Source organism: Cannabis sativa, chromosome 8, assembly GCF_029168945.1.
Source record: "Cannabis sativa cultivar Pink pepper isolate KNU-18-1 chromosome 8, ASM2916894v1, whole genome shotgun sequence".
NCBI lineage: Eukaryota > Viridiplantae > Streptophyta > Magnoliopsida > Rosales > Cannabaceae > Cannabis > Cannabis sativa.
The window spans coordinates 25102206-25128172 of NC_083608.1; the positions used below are offsets into that span (position 1 = coordinate 25102206).

A 25967-nucleotide genomic window follows, 5' to 3' on the forward strand; every position below is an offset into this window, starting at 1 on the left:
CTTTAAGCTTCAATCCACATAAGCTTCAGATTTACAAAAGAAAAGAAAATGAGTTAGTATGGGGTAATCAAGTTTCCAAGCTCTCTATACTCTTCTAGATGATAATTTGCTCTTTATACGAAATGAGTGAGGAGCTCAAAGACTGGTACCCTATATTTATAGGTGAGATACTCTATCAGTATCTGCGCCAGAGTCGACCCTAGGCATATGCGGGCTAAGCCTGTGCCTAGGGCCCACACTTTTTGGGGGCCCAAAATAAAAAATAATAAAAAAATTATTAGACTTTTATTTAAGTAAAATTAAGTGTATTAAAAACAACAAATATTAATAGGTTAGTTGGTTAAGGTGTATGACATATTATACAATGTCACGGGTTTGAATCCCATAACATTCTTTTTCAATATTTTTTGAAATAATTACATAAGGCACAATTTTTTATAAAATATTTACATTTTTACGTTTAAAGAATGTTTTTTTACATTTTTACGGTTTTCCAAAAAATAACAAGAAAACAACATAAAATCAACAAGAAAACTACATAAAAGTATTATGAAAGTAACATCAAAATAATAACAAAAAATAACAGAAAATCAACAACAAATTAACAAGATTACAACATAAAAAGACCGTATTTTCTGTAAATAAAATCAAAAAAATCGTAAAAATGTTTAAAATTCCGTGAAACCGTATTTTGTAATTTTTTTTTTTGTTGTTTTTATGTTTTTGTGAAATAATCCCATATTTTTTTATACATAATTTTGAGGTCCCCAAAATCTAATTCGCCTTAGGCTCATATATTTTCAGGGCCGGCTCTGTCTGCGCAACATTAATTGTTAGAATATTTTAATAATTTTTTCAAAAAATAAATTAATTGGTGAATAACAATATATAAAATATTTATGTTTATGCAGTTTTGTCCCATGTGGCTCGCTCTGAGATTTTAGCGGCCCATGGCTTGGCAAAGCATGCTCTGCGGTTAGACGATGAGCTATCCTGGTTCGAGGAGGTTCCAGTGCTGGTGGCGGACGTCTGCGTCGTAAATTCATAAGTGATTCTAATCACTTTGTCAAAAAAAAAAATATATGTTTATCAAATAATTAATCTGGAATATGAATATTTCATGCTAATAGTCCAAAAATCAATTTATGATTTTATACTTAATATATAAAAATATTCTAATAGCTCACACTTTCTAAATTCGTGCGGAAAAGCTAAACCCAAACCAAATGTACAGCTCAATTTCCACCATCAAATTATTTGGGGATTGCATTCATTTAGGGAAATTTGAATTTATATGCTTAATAAATAATAAAATTTGAACCCTAATACAATACTAAACATAATTTGTAAAGTGGGATACATTTTCACTAAAACCCAATTTTACCCCTCTCATTTCAAAATTCTCTCTCTCTCTTCGTCCCCTATCCCTTCTCTCAAACCGAACCCTCTCTCAACTCCGTCCCCTAACCCCTTCCTCAACCGACGGTGACGGCGCAGCCCATTCCTCAACCGACGGTGACGGCGCAGCCTCCGAGCAACTCGCAACCCCGACGTCGGCCGAAAATGTCGAAGGTATGTGGGTATTCGGATCCCGTTTTGTTTTTGTTTTTTTTTAGATTGGGCATTCGGATTGTTTGTGATTGTTTGTGAATGGTTAGATTTAAGAATTTTGTTGTGAAAATTGTATTCGGATCCGTGAAAATGGGATTCCATGGGACTGGTTGTGAGATTGGGCATTCGGATTGGGGAAGAAGGTCGGCCCGATGGTCCAGTTGGGGTCCGATGGTCGTGTATGGGTCCGATGGATCCGTCCGATGTCCCTGGGCTGGGGTCCGATTGTCCGATTTATAGGGTCCGATTTATAGGGCCCGATTGTGATCTACGAAGAGGGTCCGATTGGACCGATGGGTCCGATGGGTACCCTATCGGGCCAGTCGGACCCATCGGACCCGAGCATTTTTTTTTTTTTTGAAAGAATTTTTCGTTTTGTTTTAAATATTAATGATTTAGTTATTGTTTTATGTATTATTTTATTTGTATTGATTTATTAAGTATTGTTTAATTAATTATTGTTTTATTATTAATAATTAATTAGTGTGTTTTGTTTTATTAATTATTGTATTTTTAGTAATTATTAATTAATGTTTTATTATTAATTATTAATTATTGAATTAATTTGTATTGTTTTATTAATTATTATTTTTGTACTAATTGTTAATTATTAATTATTAATTTTTATTATTTATTAATTATTGTTTTATTATTAATTATTAATTTTTGTACTAATTGTTTTTTGTTATTTATTGATTAGTGTTTAATTATTAATGATTAATTATTGTATTATTTTATATTGTTTTATTAATTATTGTTATAGTATTGTTTTATTTGTTATTGTTTTGTTAATTATGGTTTTTTTATTAATTATTTATTATTGTTTTTTATTAATTATTAATTAATGTTTTATTATTAATTATTAATTATTGAATTAATTTGTATTGTTTTAGTAATTATTATTTTTGTACTAATTGTTATTTATTAATTATTAATATTTTTTATTTATTAATAATTGTTTTACATTAATCATTAATAATTGTTATATTAATAATTTGTTTATTAATAATTTTTTTTATTATTAATCATTAATTATTGTTTTGTTATTAATTATGAATTAGTGTTTTTTCTATTAATAATTATTTTATATTATTTACTAGGTGTGATTTTATATTAATTATTGTTTTATTATTAATGATTAATTATTGTATTATTTTTTATTGTTTTATTATTTATTAATTTTTTACTAATTATTAGTTATTAATTATTAATTTTTGTTAATTATTAATTAATGTTTATTATTAATTATTATTTTTTTACTAATTATTAATTATTAATTTATATTATTTATTAATTATTGTTTTATTATTAATTATTATTTTTTGTATTAATTTTTATTGTCTTATTAATTTTTTATTATTTATTGATTATTGTTTTATTATTAAAGATTAATTGTTGTTTATTTATAGGTTTAGGGTGTAATATAATTTTTTTTTTTTCAGTCTTCCAAAGTTCCACGACTTTTACTGCCAAGTGTGCCGAACATTACACTGGTCGTGTTACTTGGCGGGGCGGTAGTTACTATTACCCCAAAGTAAAAGCCAAGTTTGTACAAATGCAGTTGTTGGAAAGGGTGAAGGAGGAATCCCCTTTCAACAATTTTTTTGAGAGAGAGCCATTAGCGTTTTCAGGTGCTCTTATCCATCAGCTCTTCATGCATAAGATAAAATCAGATAAAGATGATGAGGTGCATTTTTATATTGCAAAGAAGAGATGCCGATTCGGCCGAACTGAGTTTGCCTTGGTGACTGGGCTTAATTTGTTACGTGGACCGACTGAGGCTGAGGTTTCGGAGAGGGCGACGTCAGACCGTTTGATAGTAGAATATTTTAATGGGGATCCATCTATCAGCATTGGTCGTCTGCGCAGCGTCTTTGAGAGTTGCACTGAGAAGGATGATTGTTACAAGTTGGGTTTGGTGCTGTTCGTGATGGGTGTTCTGACTGGGAAAGAAGAGAAGAACCTGGTTCCCCCATTTATCATTAGAATGGTTGAGGACCTCCCTTTTTTCTACAATTACCCGTGGGGGAAAATTTCTTTCAACTTGTTGAAAGATACTTGGAGTAAGGACTTTGTACAAAAGAAAAAGCATATGGATGAGAAGATTGTGAAGGGAACGACTCAGAAGGAGTCAAAGTATTCGGCCTATGGATATGCTGTAGCATTGCAGTATTGGGCTTATGAGTCCATCCTCGAGCTTGCTGAGAAATTTGCAATCAGAAGATCGCATCGCTTTCCCCGAATGGTGAACTGGGAGAGTAAGGATGCCCCACTCGGGAAAGAGGAAGTCATCAGATTATTTGCAAAAAAAGTGAGTTTGTTAATTCATTGCATTTGCTTACGTTTATTTATTTATTTTATTTTAATTTAAGTCTAATAATCAATTTGTTATAATTTGCAGTTGACAGTGTACTCCGTTTTATGTCCGCGGAGTAATGAGGCCGAGTTTTTGAGCCACGTCACTGGAGGTGAGGCGCCTCTATTTGTGGATATGGAAGAATTGGTTATTGGCGATGATGGCCAGCCTACTCAGGATAGTTTGCGCAGCCAAGCTTCAAAGCTTGCACTCACGCTAGAACAGCGAGCGGAGGAAGCTGGAATCTTCAGAGATGATACACCACCACATTCTCCACCATCAGGGGCCCGTTCTGTTCCACCGTCTGCCTCAATGCCCGATTCTGCATCTATGCCGCAGTCAGCATCTATTCCCAGCACCTCACAGCCTCAGGTGCCAATATCTTCTGCCATATTGGCAAGATTGGAGCGTGTTGAAAAGGAACAGCTTGCTTTGAAGCAAGGCCAGACTGATATTTTGAAAGGGCAGAATGAGATAATGGGTTACTTGAAGACCCTATTGGCTCTTATGGGAGATCAGAGAAGGCCCAGCGTAGAGGCAGAGCCACAGCCAGACGCCGTGTCTCCAGGAGATGAGTTCATTCTTCCGAATGATTACAGACCTAATGATGAGGAAGATGTACTCCGGACACCTCAGAACATGTCGGTCACGTCCATTGGAGATACCCAAGATTCAGAGGTTCAGGTTTTAGAGACCGTTCCAACACCGGTGGAGAAGAGAACGAAGAAAAGGCCAAGGTGGTTTGACGAGTACACCGAAATGAAGAAGAAGATGAAGCCATCAACAACCAATGTGAATGTTGACCCACTTCGGCCCGTTGATGAGAAGCTACTACATAGTTTTCGAAATTGGTTAGTGGGAACCATCGGAAACAAGTATCCGAGGGACGTCTTCACCGGTCTGTGTGGCGTGGCTTGGTTCTCGACCCTAAATACAGACAAACTATGGCTTTCTGATGACGTAAGTTTATTAACTAAGTATTATATGTTGTTATTTACTGCTTTTTACCGTTGTTATTTGTTTTTTTTTTTTTAATGTTGTTATTTACTGCTGACTTATTTATATGTGCTGTGCAGCATTTGGATGCTGCTTTCCATATGATGAGGAGGAGGCAACACTTCTTCCCGGAGTTGTACCCACGTAAGTGTACTGTGATGCCATCTTGGTTTACCTCATCGTTGAGGGGTCGGTGGGATGCTTGGAAGAGCAATACTGACCATGATGGTTTTGTTTGGGATGAGTCCATCTTGGAACTCCTTCGTGGGGATCCAAACCAATTTTTGCCTTCTTGGAAGGGTATGGAGTGCATATACATGTCCATGTTCTTGAACAGATCGAAACATTGGATCGCTATGGAGGTCAATCTTGAGTTGTGGAAGATATTCCTCTTCGATTCGAGTCTTGGATCTCTAACGAAAGACGAACTGAATTCGCTTATGGATGTGTGGTGCCCTTTACTAGCCAAATTGGTGGACCAGTGTGGTGTATGTGACACTCATTACATGGTGATGGTCCCTTAAATGACAGCCTCCGAAAGTCAGGTCAGACCCTTCGACTGGGAAATGATGGACAATAAAGTTGTACCTCAGACAAAATCGAGGTAATTTAAATGCATTTTTTTATAGTATGTTTATTAATTAACAAAAAAATTTTATAATATTCTCTATGGTTTATTAAATTTGGCGTTTACCTACTATTGCAGCGGCGATTGTGGAATGTACGTCATAGAGCATATTGAGCATAAGTTATTGGATCTACCATTCGATGGAGTACATGATCAGCATATGTCGCTCTTTCGCCAGAGATGGGCAGTAGATTTATTCTACCAGAACTTGGCATGAACTTTAGATGTCTAATTTTTTATATTTGTTGAACAATGTTTACTTTTACACTTTTCAATTTGAACAAACTACTTTCACTAAAATTATTTTATTTTATCAGTAGAACTTGTTTTTGGCTCAGATTTTTAACAAAGTTTAGAAATAATGCAATGCGAAATACGTAACAGTACAACACATGTTCATGCCACAAATTAAAAATATTTTACACCATAAATATAAATAACATAATAGTCCAGCGCATCACAATACTAATAAACTAAAAATTTATGTTAAACCTCGGTAGGTGCAAGTGCTTCTGTTGTGTCCCGTGGCACCGCACTTGCTACATTTTCGTGATTTGATAATCCTTTCACCATTACAAGCAGTTCGGTTGTTCTTAATTCTTCCAACCTTTTGCTTCTTGGGTCGCCCTACTGGTTGCTTCTCAACAGGCACTCCAACTGTCATGTTCTTTATGTCATCGTGTAATTCCCAATCATCCTCGTCACCAACTGGCATAATTGTTCCTTCGTATGTTCTCCTCCAATATTCGGTTGTGTAATATGGCGAGCATAGTGTGTACACGCTAATACTTCGCTCCTGAGATGCAGCACATGCATGAGGACAAGGAAACTTCATGCACTGGAACAAGCCGCAAGTGCAACTCTTTTCCTGCAAGTCCACTACGCCACCGGTGAGAACTGTTCTTCCAGGGTGAACCTGCAACGTGTAAGGCCCGCATGAGTCAACGTTCAAAAACTGACCTTTTTCAAAATGCAATGCCAAGTCCTCCTCCATTTCTGGTGCTAGGGGTTTCGTCCACTTGTCAGCTTTTTCTTTTCGTGAAGCAAACCACTTCTGGACTTTGGACCTCAGGAATGCTACAGCAGCAGTGATCGGGAAGCCTCTTGCATCCTTAGTTGTGTTGTTGAAGCTCTCAGCCCAGTTGCTCGTCATTACATTGTAACGTACCCCTGGAAAGTACGACCGAACCCATTTTTCAAATCCGATTTCCTCAAGATATTTTGCAACCGCTGGATTCATGGCCCGAATGTTCTCAAATTCTCTGTGAAACTCTGATCTTGAATACGTGTACGCACACGTGTAAATGTGATTCGTGAAGACGTCAGTCTTGAACTTGTGGTTCGCGTTCATAATAATGTGGTGGTAGCATGCACCGTGGTGTGCATCAGGGAACACGATATCCAAAGCACGAACAATACTTTGATGCCTATCCGAAACAAAAGCTAAGTTCTCAACATCACCAATCGTTTCTTTCAATTTTCTCATAAAATAGGTCCAGGAATTGTGGTTTTCACTGTCAACTATAGCAAAAGCTATCGGAAAGATATGACTCCCTGCATCCAAAGCCACTGCACACAACATTTGCCCACCATACCTAGTCTTCAAGAAAGACCCATCAACGCATATAACAGGTCGACAAAACTTAAACCCCCGAATAGAAGGACCCAGAGAGAAGAAACAATACTTGAAGCGACCATCTTCTACCACAAAATCCGTGATGGTACCTGGATTCCGCAACTGTAGCATGTGCAAGTAACTAGGTAATAAAGAGTACGAATCTTCAGGTGTACCCCGAGTCAGGTGTATTGCCTTCTCTCTGCACCTCCATGCCTTTTCGTAACTCATTTGGATCCCGTAATCCTTGTGCATACTTTTTCTTATATCAGAGGGCAACTGATCCGAGCCGTCAGTTGTGAACTTATCCTTAATTAGATGGGCAACTATTACAGGTGATGCTTGACGGTTATCTTTTCCTCGAAGATCAAGGGAACATGTATGTACATTATGAAATGTACTCACCTCAAACATGTTAGAAAGTACGTTCTTCTTCGCTCTTAATCTCCACCCACAATCTGTATCCTTACATGTGACGTACCAAATATCGCACGGACTTCCTAACGTAGTAGTCAAACCCTTTCTTCATTGCATACAGGCCAACAACCATCTTTAAATGCTCTTTGTCTCTAAAAAACTTTCCCACATGTAACTCCCCACCTGGTGTGCCACCCGTAGATATATAATGACTATGATCCTCGATGTCTTCTCTTGTATACATTTTCTCCTTGAATTTACCGTAACTTGTCGAAGAAGAAAATGGATCGCTCCATCCAGTCACATTGGTACCTCGAGCATCAGTAGGACCACTAACATCATTGGTCTCTCTACCATTATTAGGACTGTCTTGTCGGTAGTTCCTCTAGCATGACTGGTTTCGCCCGGACGACTACTACTAGTACTGTGTGTTTGGCAATTTTCTCTACGGGGCATTCTTTTATGTGTCGGTGGCCTCGGTGGCCTCGGTGGTATTTGGTACGATAGTGGAGTCAAGTTCAAAGGTACAGCAACAGGGGCCTCTGTACCTTCGTCGTCTCTTACGCCATCATTGCCCTCAACATAATATTCAGGGTCTGGACCATCACAAAAACCATCAATGAAGTGGCATTTGTGCTACAATATCAGCACTCGGCATCATAGTGTTTAATTCAGGTAATACATCCGCAACCAACACCTCTGGATTTGTTTCTGGAACAAAACTCCCAACCTCGCTACGATTATCCTTAACAGAACTTGGTGTGGGACTAGGATCAACCCAAACATTCTTCTTTAACAAAGTCACAAACAAAGGAATAAATTCATCTGGCTTCTTCGCAAGTGTAGATAAAAAGTACCTTGCACGCTTATCATTTCGAATAACTTCAGCAGGATACTCATAGCCTTTCCTGTACTTGTAATTTACTTCCAATTTCAAGTCATACTCCGCTTTGTCAACATCTAGTTCTTCGTACAAAACATCAACCAAACCTGAGTAGCTTAGGTTCGGATCAATGTCAATTGTCAAAGCAGCACTCCCTTTATAAATCCAATCTCTACCATCAAGCTCCCAAACACCATTATACATAACACACGCATTAACAGTTGAATCTGTCATAAACATTTAAAAAAACACAGTTATAATTTACAACAAAAATCTCACCGAAAAAAATCTTAATTAATCATTAATAACAAAACAATAATAATTAATTGATAATAAAATAATAATTAATAATTAATAAATAATAATAAAATAATTATTAATAAAAAAATGAAAAATAAAACTATAATTAATAATTCATAATAAAACAATAATTAATAATAAAAAATTAAAAAAAATTAATAATAAAATATAATTAATAATTATTACTAAAACCATAAAAAATATAACAATAATTAATAAAACAATAATTAATAATAATTCATAATATAAAACAATTATTATTTAAAATAATAATTAATAATAAAAAATAATTATTAATTGATAATAAAATAATAATTATTAATAAAAGAAAAATTAATAACACAAATATTAATAAATCACTACAAAATAAATTAAGCATACAATAATAAACAATAAATAATCATAATTAATTAAATAAAAAAAAAAAAAACTTGCAGTAGGGTCCGATTGGTCCGACCATCGGACCCCATGGAGGTGCATCGGACCATCCTTTAAAAAAATAAAAAAAATTCAAAAAAAATCCAAAAACCACTCGGGTCCGATGTCGGACCCATATGGAGAGCATCGGCCCCAGGGTCAAAAAAAATTAAAAAATCAAATTTCCCATAAAAAAAATAATAAAAAAAAACCAAAAGGGTCGGACCATCGGACCCACATGGTCCGACCATCGGACCCATCGGACCCACATAGCAAGCATCGGACTCAGGTCCAAAAAATAAAAAAAAATAATAAAAAAAAAACAAAAGGGTCGGACCATCGGACCCACATGGTCCGACCATCGGACCCATCGGGCCCACATAAAGAGCATCGGACCCAGGTCCAAAAAATAAAAAAAAATTAAAAAAATACAGAACGGGTCAGACCATCGGACCCACATGGTCCGACCATCGGACCCATCGGGCCGTCTTCCCTGCCATCAAATTTTTCAGCTCATCGGACCCCCATCGGGCCAGCATCGGGCCCGACGAAAAAAATGCAGAAAACCAGAACAAATCCAGATTTCACAGGCAGCAAACTTTATCAGAAAAAACAGCCAAATAACAGCAACAATCTACAGATCAAGCATCAAAATAACATTCTAAACTAAATATAACAACAACAAACAAGATTGTTCAAACAAAAAAAAAAATTACCCATAAGTTAGTGTATGATGCTCGTCCAAAAATGAGAGAAATTATGTGGTGAGCCTTGTGGTGAGCCTTGTGCAGTGTGGTGCTAGTGTAGTGAGGATGAGAATAGAGGAGCAAAATTTGACCTTCCCTCTGTGTAGCTTCGGGCAGGTTAGAGAAAAGAAGAGAGAGGGAAAGAGAGAAGAAGTGATAGGGGGGTGAAGGAAAAAACAGAGGGTATTTTGGGCATAATAGAAAAATTGTCATATATTTTAAATATAGGGTATTATGAGTTTTGAGGATAAATTTTAATTAAATGCAAGCATACAAATTCAAATTTCCCTTCATTTATTAGTTGTTACATTAATATCACCTCCATCCTCAATTTTCATGTTGTGCACAATTACTACACATTATTTAAAATGAGAATATAAAAATTCTCTCAGATTATATGTCCCCAAGTTCACCTAAATCTCAACTATCGGATTTGCTTTTTCCAAATCTTTTCACATTTACACATTAATCAAATTTTAAAAAAATAAGTTTGTAATTAAGTTTTTCTTATTAAAGAAGACAAATTCAAACAGACACTATAGACTATATTTATGACTATTTGTAATTAAGTTCTTAATATTGTTTTGTTCCAATTATCTTTATTTTATTTTTTGAAAAAAATAATCATTGTTATTATAGATTATGTAATTCATTTACAACAACCAAAAAAAAAAAAAAAAAAGGTAAAGAGTATCCTTTAACTAAATCGTGTCACTATTAAGCCACTAAGGTTAGCTTAGTGGTGAGGGAGGGATGGGAAAAAAGGAAAAGTCATGGGTTCTAACCTAGAACTTTTAAGCTATTAAGTTAATATATGATTGTAAAATACCATTACATTATTACGCTACCCTAAAAAAAAATTGTGTCACTATTCAATTCCATATCATATTTTGTCAATAAGTTAATATTAAACTTAAAATATTAATAAAGTTAGAGATATAATTGTCATTCTATATCTTGCTAGTGTATTAACATCAAAATAAAGTTTGGATAAGATCTAAAGAAATTTATTTATTTATTTATTTGGGCAGTTTTTCATGGGTGAGGGAACATTCAATTCCTTGCTTCCTGGAAACACTAGACATGTGCAATAGTCTTGTCTTAACAAATAACGATATATTAGTTTGTTTCTAGCTAATAAAATCACTTATTTGGTTAAGTAACAAGTAACAAGTAACAACCTTACTTTCAGATTTGGTTCATAAAAGTAGTCGAATAATTCCCCTTCTGGAACAACCCACTATCCAAAACCCAGTCTTCAATCATAGCCTGAGAGTTCAAAGCTTGATCAGTGGGCACCAAATGACCAGCCCCCAAAACGACGACGTTCGTTAAACTACCCCATTTCTGCACATACCCACTTAGTTCATCTCCATTCACTTTCCAAACTTTTCTCTCTGCGTTCAAAAAATTCTCAATCCCTTCCCAATTCAAAGTCTTCACCCAAGCCTCCGTCGAAACGACGCCGTCTCTCAGATCAAAATGCCCTTGGTAAAGCAAAACCTTGCTTTTCTTCACCAGCCATTCCACCATGTACTTCGCGCTCTTCATCACATCCTCGTGGAGTATTTCCCCCACCAAATCGCTACATATCTCATAAACTACGGACCCTTTCACTCCCAACACTTTCTTAACGTCGTCGTTTTGTAAAAGCTCCTCTACCATCTCGTCCTTGTAAGCTTCCTTCTTAGAAAAATCGTACAAAGTGGCTAAACCCGTCATGTTCTCAAGCTTTTGCAGTACTCTGTTTCTCGCGTCCGTCGCGGCGCTCCAGTTCCCGGCCTTGGTCAGAGCCACGGCCTCCGATTGAAGCATTTCGAGTTCCCCCCTTTGCCTCTCATTGACCAAACCGGAGAAGTAAACGTTTGCCGCGTGGGTCGATACTTGAATTTCCGGATCGGTCAACCCGTTTCCTATCGCGACTCCTGCTAAATTAATCCGATCCCAGCTCGGTAACTCGGCGTTCTTCTTCAAAATGTAGTACCCAATTGCCGGAACGTACTTTCCCGCATAGCTCTCGCCTGTTATATAAATTGGCCGAGATTTGAATGATGAGTCTGATTTGATAAACGCCTTTAAGGCTGTGAATAGGTGTTCGGCGACTCTGGTCTGATTTCTGGGTATCTCTTCGGGTTTGGATGCGACACTGAACCCGGTTCCGATCGGGTTGTCGATGAAAAGTAGACCGAATATCCGGTTCCACGAACCCGGGTTGGGTTCGAGTGCCAGTGGTTCATCGGGTTTTTTGTTGAAATTGACACGCCATGGACCTAGCTCGTAGAAATTTCCGATCATGGAGGAGCATCCCGGGCCACCCTGGAGCCATATGAGAATTGGGGTTTTGGAGAGAGTTGATATTGGTTTCTGAGCTTCATAGAAGAGATAGAAAATGGTGGAGTCGGAACTGGGATTGACTGGAAGATAGCCTGATTTTGTGGGTAGAGCTTCTTTGGGGAAGAGAGAGGCTGCTGAAAGGGCTAATTTTGTGTTGAGACAGAAGAAGAAGAAGATAAGTAAAAACCGATTTCGGGCCGTTGACTCCATTGGAGTGTGACTGAGCTTGATCAATAACATAGCACATGTATTTGCAAAAAAAAGAAAGTTATAAACGGTGGCGTTTTGGACACTTGGCAATGTGTCATGAGATTGAATAGTCAAACGAGGTGAATTAATAATAGGAAACCACAGTTACATGTCCAATTTGTTACGTGTCTTAATAATGCAATCCTCGACCATACCATCTCCTACACTTTCACATTTTCTTCAGCGTCTCTTTTTTGTGGACAGCTCTATATAAAATAAAATAAAAATGACATAGTAACCCGTTTTCTGTGACTTTAAAATATATTTTTTCTGACACTTGTATTAGTTAACAAGAAAAAAAAGAAGAAAAAACTTAAAACATGGAGAGTGAAAAAAAAAAGAAAAAACCAATGTAATACCTGGTACTTCCATTTTATCAATGGACAAGGTTACAAGTGTCAAGTGGTTAGAGTTGGACCATTGAATCTAAGGTTTGGAAACTTTAATAAAGAGTTTAAATTGAGTGAAATGTGTAATTAAAAATATAAAAAAAAAGAAATTGAAGTGAGAGGCGCTGAAAAATTGAAAGAGGAGAAGGCTAGTAGTATGGGTGTGAGTCAATTCTAAAGTAGTTGAAAAAATTGAGATTAAGAAATTTTGTTTAAGTTGACAAAAAGGGTTTTAAAATGTTTCAATGTTGAGGGCGTATAGGGAAAAAAGCAAGGCATTAGAATTATGAGTCCATTATATACATGGGAGTTTTATTTGATAAATACACTTCGTTATTAAAAAAAATAAACATAAATAATTTTTAAAAATTACTCTTAATATGACGTTTGGTAATACTTTTTTAATCAGTTTTCTGTTTTTAAAAGTAGAAAAGTGAAAATATTTTTTAAAAACATGTTCTATAAAACTGTTTTTACTTTTCAATTTTATAATTATAAATCAAAATTTTAAAAACAAAAAAAAATCACTTTCAATATTCTTTTTGAATTTTTTTTTTTGTAATCAATCTTTTGGATTACGACCAGACCCGGGCCAAATCTCCTCCCCACAGCCCTGGCGCTGAACTCGGTTTCTGATCCGAACCCAAACCCGAATCCGACCTCGGACCTAGACCCGACTTAAATAAAATTAAAAAATAAAAATAAAAATGAACTTTACAGAACACACTTTTGTTTTCTGTTTTTAAAATTGAAAAACAAAAGTTGTTACAGAACGCATTTTTGTTTTTCAAAAATAAATTTTTTAAAAATAAAAATTTTATTTTCATTTTGTTACAAAACGCATTTTTTTTTAAATTTTTTTCTCACATTATTTTATGTTAATTTCAATATTTATTTTAATTTTATTTTCATAATTTTTTCTAACTCATATTTATATTTTTTTCTAAGAAAATTTCATATAATTTTTTGTTTTAATTTTTTTATCATAATATTTAAAATATAATTTATTTTTGTTCAATAAATATATTTTTTAATCATATGAATTAGAAGGAAAACGTTTAAAAAAATTAGTATAATTAAATATATAAATTTTATATAAAATAAAAATTATTAAAATAAAATTCTTTACAAATTTTTAAGGTTTAAATAAAATTCTCCAATATAATAATAAGATGTAAATTGACCATTGGATACAAAATCTCATCAATCTAATGGCTCCCATCCAGCTGAGGTGTTACATTCCTCAAAAACATTATTGAGGTTATACATCAAATGTACTCTCAAACACAAAAACTCAAACCCTAAACACAGCCGCCTCCTTTAATCTTTTTTTTTTTCTTGGTTGCTTCTCTGTTCTGTTCTCCTTATATATCTTCTTCCTTTCTTCATTCACGAAATGTGATAGCTTCTCTGTTCTTTGCTCATTGAAAAAACCCCATTTCTAGAATTGATTCATCGACGACGACGACGACGACGACGACGAAGAGCTTCGTGTCTACGACCTGAGACGGCGACAAGCCCTGCATACTTGACATGTAATATAGACACAAGCTTTCTACTCTCTGTACAGGTGAAGCTTCCTTCTGCTTCCACTACTCTCAGTCTCAGCTCAGTGTTGTTAACTGAAGTGTTATGCATTTTTTAATAATCTTGCTCTCAGATCTATAATATTCAGATTTTGTATTTCTTGAAGCTTAGTACAAACGTACAAAGAATATATCATATAATGTTTTTCCTTTGGAGTTGATTAGTAATTGTAATACTGTATGAAATGTTATCTACTTAGTGCCTTGAAATATATGTCGTAAATATGCTCTGCTAATATTGCTCGGAATATTTTTTCATGATAATATTGAGTTAGTCATAAATATATGTCCTCATATAAATTGGTCTGACTAGTATTTAAATTTGAGGTGTTCTTGTGGCATTTGTGGCATCATCATATATGGAAAATCAAACTCATAATACATATATTCAGTGTCAAATTTTATCATTTAGTTCTAATTCATTATTGCAGTTTTATTTATCTTAAACCATCTATGATGTTGTATTCAATTTAAATAACTATGATATTCATCTTTATAATGGATTTTAGTTTGTGCATAATGCTTTGTGTAGCCATAAATATCTGATTCAAAGCTAAGGTTTTGATAGCTGAGGAACCAGGCATCAGGTATTTCATTTCATAGTGCTGTTTATTGTGGTGCTGTTTATTGTGGTTGCTTTTCTAATCTACTTAAGTTTTATAACGGATCATGAAAGGGTCGTGGCAAATAGGGGAGAGCATAATGAAAAATATGGCTCTGAAAAACCTGTAGGTTTTCTACAGGGTGCCCTGCCTTTCAGCCCTAACATCAACAATTATGGCTTCATAGTACGGGTTATGTGCTTTTTGGGCTGCTTTGGATTCGGAACCATTGCCTGTATTTAAGGTTTTTAAACCTTTTATACTCCAATGTTCCCTTTTCACTTCCCAAATTTTTTCTTCACGAACCCGCCTCCAATCGCCATTACATTTCTTTTTGGTCATTATTTTTTGTCTTCAACAATTTTAAATTGATTTCAGATACTAAATCACAATGACTATAATAGCATAATGATTTTTGTTACCAAGAAACCTAACTGGTCAGGTTGTTACAAATAATTTTGTTCATAACAGAGGGCCGATGTACCTTATTTAGACTAATGGGCGAGCCCATTACACTTGTTGAATTAGACTGAAATATTGAACCATTTCCCTGAGCATGGAGTACACCCATTGGGACTTTATAAATAAGTTGATTCAAAGTTTGGGTTTTGATGACTGAGGAAGTAGGCATCAAGCAATTCATTTCATATAATTATTGTAGTTGTGTTTTTTTTGTACTTTTTATTTTTTAACAAATTTTAAAAGGGCTGTGGCAAATAGGGGAGAGCATATTGAAAAAATGGCTCTGAAAAACCTGTAGGTTTTCTACAGGGTGCCCTGCCTTTTAGCCCTAAACATCAACACTTATGGCTTCATAGTACGGGTTATGTGCTTTTTGGGCTGCTATGGATTTGGAATCATTGCCTGTGTTTAAGGTTTTTAAACCTTTTATACTCCAATGTTCCTTTTTCACTTCCCAAATGTTTTCCTTCACGAACCCGCCTCCAATCGTCATTACATTTTCTTTTTTTTGGTTATTACCTTTTCTGTTCAACAATTTTAATTTTGTTTTAGATAATCACTCCACTAAAATGACTATTATAGTATGAGGAGTTCGGTCACAAAATAAATTGATTAGTTGGGCTATTACAAATGTTTTTGTTGACAAGAGAGCACTGAAATATTGACCATTTTCCTGAGCTTGGAGTACACTCACTCACTGGAACTCAATAAATAAGCTGATTAAAGGCTTGGGTTTTAATAACTGAGGGAGTAGGCATAAAGTATTTCATATTATAGCGTCATTTATTATTGTTGCTTTTTAAAAAAATGCTCTGGAAAACCTACATGGTGCCCTGCCTTTTAAGTTTTAGCCCTAAACATCAACATAGTACGGGTTATGTGCTTTTTGGGCTGCTATGAATTTGGAACCATTGCCTGTATTAAAGGATTTTTAAACCTTTTATACTCCAATTTTTCTTCACAAACCCGCATTACATTCTTTTTCTTCATTATCTTTTGTCTTCAACGATTTTAATTTGATTTCAGATACTAAATCACCAATGACGATAATATTATAATTATTTTTGTTACAAAATCTCATTACTATTATTCTAATTAGACTGAATTATTGACTATTTTCCTGAGCTTGGGACTTCTATTAAGCTGATTTTGATAACTGAGGAAGCAGGCTTCAAGTTATATTTTCTTTTCTTTTTCTTTTTTTAACAAAAGGGATGTGGCAAATAGTGGAGAGCATAATGAAAAAATGGCTGGCTTTTTACAGGGTGCCCCTGTTTTTCAGCCCTAAACATCAATTCTTAGGGCTTCATAGTCCGGGTTAGGTGCTTTCAGTGCTGCTATGGATTCAGAATCATGGGCTAGTCCAAAGGAAGATTAAAGATGGGCTCACATTCACAAAGTCAAGTTCAGCATGCCATCTTGCTACACTATTTTATGAAGATATTTTTTATATAATTTTATTAATTTTGTTTAATGTAATTAAATAACATAATATAAAATTAATGTAAACAAAATGCAATGTATTATTTTTTTAATTGTAACAAATATAATGTAATTATTGTTTTTAATATTTCAATTTATTTTTAAAAAAATTTCAAAATTTTTAAATTTCTAAAATATTTTTTTTAAAGATAGAAAAGTATAAATTTATAAAGTGAAAAATGATTAATAAACCACAAGATTAAAAGTAAAAATTAAATTGTATAAATAAAATGTAATTAATTTTTTTTTATATATATTTTACCTTATTTTAAAAATATCAAAATATTTAAATTTATAAAATAATTTTTTTAAAAGATAGAAGAGTATAAATTTATTAAGTGAAAAATAATTAATAAGCCACAAGATTAAAAGTAAATATTAAATTATTTTATAAATTAATATTTTGATTGAAAAAATTATTGTTTTAAAAATTTGTACATATTTTTTAAGAGATGAGTCACACACACGAAGAAAAATCACAAAAAGACAAAATAACTTATATATATGTGATTCCCATTCAAAAAAAAAACTTATATATACGTGATAGATGATAGTTTATAGATTATAAATAAATATATGTGTATATTATATTTATAATAATTTAATTAATTAAATAAATAAATAATTAAAATTTTACATATTATATTTAAGTTGTTATTCAATTCTCAATAATTATGAATAATTATAAATTAAACTTCAAATTTAAAAATTTATTAATTTAACACTAATTTATTATAATTAACAAATAAGGATCAAAGAAAATAAGTATATAAAACAACAAACAAAATGCTTCTCAGACCCTAACAAGTAAAAGGGGCCTTCAGTCTCTCTCTGCCGCATCTCAACTGAAGGATTTGATCAATTTGTCATTGTGAATTTGTCGCATTATTGAAAGTCTACAATACTAAATGGGAAGCATTTAGAATTAGGTGATAAGGTTATTTCCAATTAATGTTTTATGGGGTTAGATTTTTAGTTTTATGTGTTGAAACTAGTTTTTCCATTAATCTTGTCTTATGACATGGTTTTTTAGTTTCTCTTGTCCGTCTTGTCTTTTGACATGGTTCTATAGTTTCTCTATTTGGTTTTGGTTTTTGGCGTTAGTTACTGGTTCTTGGTTCTAGGTTCGTTCGGGTGTCCATGGCGTCAAGTAATTATCGTTCGTTCTAGGTTCTTTGTCATCCTCTTTTGGTGTATTAGTTCATGATGTTCGTACTCTTCTCTTATTTTTAAATAATGTTGAGTTGTGTTATATCAAACGATCTGCAAACAAGTTGGCTCATATTTTAGCCAGTACTCTTGTTTCTCTCCAGGTCGTGTGCTTCAATTGGAGAATTGTTTCAACGAAGTGCGTTGTATTGTTATTAATGATTGCGAGTTAATAAAGTTGCTAAGTTTATTCAAAAAAAAAAAAAAACAAATAAGTATATATATCTCTTATCTTCTCAATCTAGTAAAAATTTTAAAATTTGACATAGTTAATTTTCAAATGATAATTAATGAAATAAATCAATTAATTTAGTTTACAAGATGATATTATCCTAGACAATATGGGAACCATGGACCTATGTAATCAATCTCCTAATAAGTGGATGTGAGATTTACCAAATAAATTTTTTGACTTATTAATTTTTCTTGACTCCATTATAGATTTAGAATTGCACTATTGACTATATAGAACACTTTATATATCCAATACAGATACACTATAATTATTCATTGTTTTAATCACAACAATCAATTAACCTCTATAGACACTTGCAATTAAGTAAGGACAAAATTACTGTTTTATCCTTCAATGTATTTTATCTTTGAAACACTTAGCTCCTTGTAAATGATATTTCGCGAAACTAATATAATTACCGAAATGAAACCATTTATTGACTTTAGCCAAGCTCAAAGGAAACCATTGTTTAACTTTTAATAAAATATAGACTATATATGTCTATTTCTAAGATTAACACTTCCACTTAATTGCACTACCGCGAGTTCCCAAGATGTAAGCTGGTAACAAACAAGTCAAAGAACTCGAGCAATACAATTAAATTAAAAGCTTAACTATCTCAGGATTGAGATCAATTGATTTATGATCAACTAAGTTATATTGAGTTAGAAAAGATATAATAGTAAGTTTATGGTATTTTTTCACTTTTAATATCGATCCAGTCCATTGTATAATCAATACATTTGATACAAGTTTACTTTGCTAATGCCCTGAAAATGGCATTGTATTTATCCAAGTGTAAGTAAACCACATCGTTGATTATCATGCCAGTGTAAATCTAGTGCACTGATAAATCGCGAGACTAAGTAGTTTGAAGCATATAACCACAATTATTTTTCACTATATTTAGGATATAATATAACTTATATATTAAACATATAATCATAAAATAAATATGTGAATAAAGCATATGACATGATCAAGATATGATTCTGATCCTTATTTGTAGTAAATAAGATTTCGTTGAAATAGAATTTTATTTAAGGCAGAAAATCCCAACAAAGGAGTCATGCTTACTCTTTTTATCTTTCAGATTAGTCTATTAGCCCTGTGTTATGTGCGTCGGGCTTTTGTGATTGAGTGTCAGAACATGGCTGATCTTATTATTTCTTTTATTTATTATTTGAATAATGAAGTTGTTATTTCTTAATTTTTTTTGGAAGATTATTGGTTGATAGTCATTGGTAAATGGACTTTGTGAGATGTCCATATTTGGTGGCTTATTGAATCTTTAGTTAAGTTGTTATTAAGATTTTCTTTCTTTTTATTGTAAACGGTTTTGTAAGCCAATTATTATTGAGTTTGCTTTACTAACTATATAATCATATAGTGGACTTTATTAATTTTGTCTATTAATGGATAAGTATGTTTTCTCTATCTTTCTCCAAAAATAAATAAATAAAAAATCATAAAGTGATAGCAAGTTAGAACTCTTAAAATCAACACATAGGCAAGATGTGTGGAACTAGAGTATTGCAAGTTAACTGATGCAAATGTAAAATATAGTTTACTTTTTAAAAAATCTATTCCAATAGTGTGCTAAATTATAATACAAATTTATCACATAACAATCTAAATTTAGATTACAATATAAAATTTACATCATAATAAATATAATGTTTTTATATTTGTTATTGCCATTTAAATATTTTATTATTAAATTTTAGTTAATACATTATTTTGTATTGAATGATGATTTATATAATTATTATTATATTATTTAATTTATATTTACTTTGTATTATTATTATTATTTTATATTTTCAATAAATTATTATAAGTGCATTAAATGACATTAAATTTTGTATATAATTATTCATTTGGACCACAATAGTAAAAATATGTAAAAATGTCACACAACTATATTTTTGTTGTTACTTTTAGTTGTTATTTTGGCTATGAAAACAAAAGTTCATTATTCTTGCCTATAATTTACAACTCCCATATGAGTCAGAGTTAGTGAATAGTGACAGTGTTGTACAGCTGCTAATTATTGCTTGTGAATGATCATTAAAGATAATATTTTCTCTAAATAAATTTTGTGACTGAATTGGATATTGGGGACAAATGAGACTGAATGTGAAAACATTTCTTGGAAGGAGAGGAAAACAACTATTTTGTTGGAATGGAATTTAAGAAACCAATGATTTTCTTTTTGTGCAAAAAAAGGATTTATTGTCTTGTAACAAAGCAACCACTAATTTGAAGTTTCGTCATATATCCATTTACAAGAAGCAGAGCTAGCTCCATTGAAACCAAACTTAATGGGCAAAATAAACTAACAACAACAACAACAACAACAAACACTCACAACAACATTCACCATTTTGTTGATTTACATTTAGCCGATTGTTCATTTATGAAGTAAGGCTTGAAATGTTTCATAACTTCCTCATATGTTGGCCTCTTGTAGTCCACTGCCTGTGAAACAATTTAACTCGTGAATCAGAAATTCACTCGAACAAATTATACCAAAATATTCAATTGTTTTGAACAAAATTTCCGCAAATAAATTACTTGCTCGATAACTTCTTCTGGGGTTGCCCATTTCCACTCTGAAAATTCTGGTTCTGCTTCACCAGTAGCTAAGTTCACCTCACTCTCATCTTTTGTTAATCTCATAAGAAACCTAGTTACAGTTCAAATACATGATCTTTAGTAGAATGAGGCCATGTAAATCTAGTATAAGAAAAAGAAAGCAAATTATATTTACTTAAGAAGGTTACATAAGACTTTATGTGAGAGAAGTTACACAACATTGAAGATAATGGACTCAATTATTATGGGAAATCAAAGAAACATTTGGCATATTTAGAGTAAAAGATTAATAGGAATTTCAAGCGCATAGATGGTAAACAAAAGAAATGACCTATAGTAATCTTAATGAGTGTGAACCTTGAAAGAAGTATAGTTAGTCTTAGATGATTGAGTAAGGCAACCCGAATTTTCGATAATTACTTAATGTAGTAATGAGGGTTTATCATTAAGCTTCACAATAATGCAAAATCCATTTCTAACAGACAAGCAGCAAGGCTAATAAGAGAACCTTTTCGGTTAATTTCTATGTCAAACCTGTTTTATATTCGGTAGAGGAAGCAAGGAACCTTGTGTATCAAATGAAAATGGAGAAGAAGGCACTTTTGAAAGGTAAACTTCAAAAAATTACATCTATTGCACACAGACTCGTATCGAAACAGTCTTTTAAGGGTCAATAACCTAGAAGTTGATCACAGAAGCTCCCAAGTTCAGGTTTTCCATTAATATCTAATACAACTAGATCTAGTCACATAGCCTGATTCCCTTTCATCTGAATATAACTATGTGAGCTGAAGAGACCTAAACAAACAAAAAATTGATGCTAAGTCTGTAATACAAACCGCTTTTCCATTATTCTGGGTTATAATCAGAAGGGTTTCACAGTAATAAAACAAGAAAAATCAATAATCAATGCATACGATGTAGCAAACTAGCACTCTATGAACTGAATATATGAATTTCCATTTCTTATTTTAGAAGAAAGACTAACCACTTTTGTGCTTGTCCATGCCATTCGCCTCCCCAGAGACGATTGACTTTGGTCTTCACAGCTGGAGGGAAGTCATAAGTCAACCAATTTGGAACCTGTCAATTTGCAACCTCAATCATGAGCTAATAATTCATTCATACTCTCCTCAGTTGGGTAAAATACAGGCAAATTCGTACATATTTTTGATGGCATTTCAAAAACACTGTCCAAGGGATTTTTTATCATTCAGCAGCAAATTTAAATAACTCCAACTCAACCATATAGTTCAAAACTTAGTCTGTCAGAATTTAATAGACCAATCACCATTGAGGTTAATCATCATCTTGCTGACTTCCTTCTTTTCTAATCTGTTTCTAACGAGTTTTTGAAACAGTCACCTACTTGAGTGGAATAGAAGCATGGATTCCAAATTTCAACAACCTTCCATAAGACTAAAATTCTCTAGAGTGGTTGATTAATTTAAGTTTCATCGAATTCGTCATAAACCTAAAGAGTTTTGAAATCAAAGTAAATCATTAAATGTTTAAGTGTAAATCTAATGGTGAGACAGAGAGAGTTTAACATTGTTGAAATATATCCATTGCAAGACTGACACAGCTTCCAGCCACAACAAAGATACTTTGCACAAACCTCAGCAATGATTTCAGCCGATACAATCCCAGTTTCTTCTCGCAGTTCTCTAATAGCTGCCAACTTAGGTTCTTCACCCTCTTCAATTCCTCCCTACATTATCCAAAATGACGAAAAATCAGTATAAAAGATTAGCTAAGGTGGGAAATTGAGTTGAGTGTGTTAAACCAATGCAAAGTGAGTTTGCTCATCAGTTGTATACATATATATATATCCTTCTATAATATATCACCTGAGGCATCTGCCATGCTCCGGGAACATTCAATCTTGAAGCAACAAAAACCTGTATGATCTCAAAAGTTTAGCATTTTCTTCACCATTCGTAGTGAGCTAGGAAAAATAAAAACTCTTTCAGCAGACACAAGCAATATATATATATCAACTTTGAACTTGCCTATCTTGCTCATTACTTCCATTCAGAAAGTAAAATAACTTGCTACATAAATGCAAACAAGCCTATCCACACAAGTCTTATAGCACACTATCATTGAACATATACCACTGTTATTGCTGAATTCAAATACTTTTTTTCAATGTACAAGTGAGGAGTTTAGAACATTCTTGGTGACTGTACAAAATTTTCAAACATTTGAGTTTTTGAGTACTCTAAAAACAACCATACTAATTTCCGCTTCAGTCCAAAGCATGAGATGTGAACAGTTCACAATCATTGATAGTCCAAAGTAATAGATCCTCCCTCGTTCATAAATCAAGGGAGACAATAAATTGATTGTTCTATATTTAGACAAGTGCTATTAAGCATTTCTAGCTATCACGTTTCAATTATAAGATTATCCTCACGCAAAGGCAAATTTGTCGCATCAAAACCAAATCATATTCATAAGGGACAAATTTTGTTTCTTAGAAAAATTTTGGAGTGAAAATGAAGCCAAATCCCAGCAGCATGATAATAGTCGGATAAGAAAACAAAGTCAAGATTTTTTTAGCTTCAAGCAATCGAATTCTTTTCATAAAGAACCAAACTTAACCATCAAAGTTCTTTAACACAAAAAACACAAACCAGATCCTCAAGCAGTACCAGAAAAGCAAAAAAGAAAAAAAAAATCACAAACACCTTCTTATATAAGCAACAGTATAATAGGAATTGAGGTGGGTTTTGTTTAATTTGAGTGGAAATTAAAATATGGGTACCTGATCATCAGAGTTAATGAGGCAAACACCAACGTTGGGACGGTACCCAAGAGGCAGATTCTCCATTGTTCTGCTCCACTACCACTGAAAAGGAGTTTAAGAGAAGCTTTCTCTCTCTCTCTCTCTGTATACCTATCTGGGAATAAATGCTTAGACCATTAGGAATTTCAGAAGTATATATATTTTTAGAAAGAAAAAAAAAAGAGTTTTTTTGTGGGAATGAGTGACGCTGACCATGACAAAAAGTGGTGAGTCAGAGCCTCAGAGGGTGGAGTTTTGCCCCCACTTAAGTTGCGCACCCGTGCGCTCCCTTGCCTTCGGTACCATCATCAAATAATTACTCATTAGTCGTACGCCCCAAAGTCAAAATCTGCTGCGCTTCTTTCCACTCTTTTACCGTTAACTCCATGGCCTTTTTTTTTTTTTTTTTTTTTTTTAATGATAACTATTAAAAAATTATTTGACAAAAACATAAAAACAACTAAAAAAAATTACAAAAATACGATTTTACGGAATTTTTAATATTTTTACAATTTTTTTGATTTTATATATAAAAATTACGGTCTTTTTATATTGTAATCTTGTTAATTTGTTGTTGATTTTTTGTTATCTGTATGTTATTTTTTGTTGTTACTTTTATGTAGTTTTCTTGTTAATTTTATGCTATTTTCGTGTTATTTTTTGGAAAACCGTAAAAATATAAAAAAAATATATTCTTTGAAAGTAAAAATATAATTATTTTACAAAAAATAATGCCTTATGTAATTATTCCAACTATTAACCTCTTTTTATAGCTAGAAGAAATATAATTATAAATAATGGCCAAGATAAAAAATGGACCAAAGTAAGTAAATGCTCCCCTCCTTTTCAAAAATAAATAAATAAATGTTTTCTTCCTTTTTAATCTAACAAAATCACCAAATATAATAAATTAAATAATAAAAATTATAAAAATATTTATATTTTTGTCGATTTTCTTAAAAAAAATTATATAATAATAAAATTATATTATATAAATTTATTAGTATTTTATATTAATTTATTAAAATACAAAAAATATATATTATATTATTAAATATATTATGTATACAATAGTATTTAATATATCATAATACAAAAAATTAATATACCGTAATAATAAAATTATAACCATAAAAAAAAATAGCAAAAATAAATTTAGTATAATAATACTAAAAAAAGTATATACAATAATAAAATTATATATATCACCAAAAAAATATATAATTACATATAATTAAATAAAAATTAAATATCATTTTAATAATATACTATATACAATAAAAAAAATATATACCCACAACAATTAAAAATATAATAAATAATATTATTAAGAAAAAATATATCATACTAACAAAATTATATACCACCATTAAAATAATTATACAACACCCAAAAAATTATATACTGCTTTAATATATAATAAAATAGAAACTAAACATGATCTAAAATAAATAATATATTAATATATATAATAAAATTTATATACTATGCAACAAATATTATATACGATACAATAAAAGTATTTTTATATAACGACAACAATGAATTATATATAGTATACTAATAATATTATATGTCACGCCAACAAAAGTATATTATAAAATAAAAACTAAATATTATCTTAAAAAATATTACTATAAAATAAATAATTGTTTATTGGATCACATCCAATGGATTTAGACCCAACCGATCCAATTCAATTATTTATTGGATATTAAATTTCGTCATCCGATCCAATCCAATCGAATTGAGTCATTCGATCTGATCCGATCCAATAGATGTATTGGATTGGATCGGTTCCAACCATTGGATGCATTGACTGGTTTTTTATTGGACTGAATTGGATCTATCCAATCTATTTTAGCTACTATTTAAGTTAATTTCATTAAAAAGAAAAATATATATATAAAAAAAATATGTAATGGGTAAATTGCGGCAAAACCCCCAAAACTTTTATTTTGGTTTTACTTAACCCCCAAAACCTAAATTTGGGCGGTAAAACCCCAATACTTGTATTCTGTTAGCAATTTAACATTTTCGTCCATTTTAAGTGTTAAGTGC

At 32.3% G+C, this 25967-nt stretch overlaps 3 protein-coding genes and 1 long non-coding RNA gene across 5 annotated transcripts; 2 read left to right on the forward strand and 2 right to left on the reverse strand.

Moving 5' to 3' along the window:
- Positions 1 to 3097: 3097 nt before the first annotated feature.
- Positions 3098 to 5928, forward strand: LOC133030214 (uncharacterized). The gene is made up of 4 exons (XM_061102638.1): positions 3098 to 3922; positions 4013 to 4927; positions 5044 to 5567; positions 5670 to 5928. The coding sequence occupies exons 1-3, from the start codon at positions 3167 to 3169 to the stop codon at positions 5485 to 5487; spliced, it is 2115 nt and encodes a 704-aa protein (XP_060958621.1). The 5' UTR covers positions 3098 to 3166; the 3' UTR covers positions 5488 to 5567; positions 5670 to 5928.
- Positions 5929 to 10954: 5026 nt separating this feature from the next.
- Positions 10955 to 12543, reverse strand: LOC115700502 (serine carboxypeptidase-like 50). The gene has a single exon (XM_030628046.2). It carries the CDS (start codon positions 12541 to 12543, stop codon positions 11158 to 11160), a length of 1386 nt encoding a protein of 461 aa, XP_030483906.2. The 3' UTR covers positions 10955 to 11157.
- A 1604-nt stretch (positions 12544 to 14147) lies between these two features.
- On the forward strand, positions 14148 to 17161 carry LOC133030215 (uncharacterized). The gene is made up of 3 exons (XR_009684082.1): positions 14148 to 14511; positions 15060 to 15114; positions 16856 to 17161. It is a non-coding gene; the product is annotated as an uncharacterized LOC133030215 (long non-coding RNA).
- Positions 17162 to 20724: 3563 nt separating this feature from the next.
- Positions 20725 to 24135, reverse strand: LOC115701385 (nudix hydrolase 25). Of its 2 annotated transcripts, none has more exons than XM_030629169.2 (6): positions 23886 to 24135; positions 22966 to 23016; positions 22734 to 22826; positions 22104 to 22198; positions 21095 to 21206; positions 20725 to 20998 (listed from the first exon to the last, which is right to left on the reverse strand). In XM_030629169.2, exons 1-6 carry the CDS (start codon positions 23949 to 23951, stop codon positions 20897 to 20899), a joined length of 519 nt encoding a protein of 172 aa, XP_030485029.1. In that variant the 5' UTR covers positions 23952 to 24135; the 3' UTR covers positions 20725 to 20896. The 2 variants fall into 2 exon arrangements, with proteins under 2 accessions (XP_030485029.1, XP_060958622.1); XM_061102639.1 differs by having other exon boundaries at positions 20725 to 20994; positions 23886 to 24125.
- Between the last annotated feature and the right edge of the window lie 1832 nt (positions 24136 to 25967).

Bases quoted from the DNA above. Each gene is read 5' to 3' on its own strand.
- LOC133030214 (XM_061102638.1), top strand. From the start codon at position 3,167: ATGCAGTTGTTGGAAAGGGTGAAGGAGGAATCCCCTTTCAACAATTTT. The intron at 3,923-4,012 runs GTGAGTTTGTTA...TATAATTTGCAG, and splicing joins TCAGATTATTTGCAAAAAAA to TTGACAGTGTACTCCGTTTT. The intron at 4,928-5,043 runs GTAAGTTTATTA...TGTGCTGTGCAG, and splicing joins AACTATGGCTTTCTGATGAC to CATTTGGATGCTGCTTTCCA.
- LOC115700502 (XM_030628046.2), bottom strand. From the start codon at position 12,543: ATGTTATTGATCAAGCTCAGTCACACTCCAATGGAGTCAACGGCCCGA.
- LOC115701385 (XM_030629169.2), bottom strand. From the start codon at position 23,951: ATGGAGAATCTGCCTCTTGGGTACCGTCCCAACGTTGGTGTTTGCCTC. The intron at 22,199-22,733 runs GTTTGTGCAAAG...GCAAATTGACAG, and splicing joins CGGCTGAAATCATTGCTGAG to GTTCCAAATTGGTTGACTTA. The intron at 20,999-21,094 runs GTAATTTATTTG...ATTGTTTCACAG, and splicing joins CAGAAGAAGTTATCGAGCAA to GCAGTGGACTACAAGAGGCC.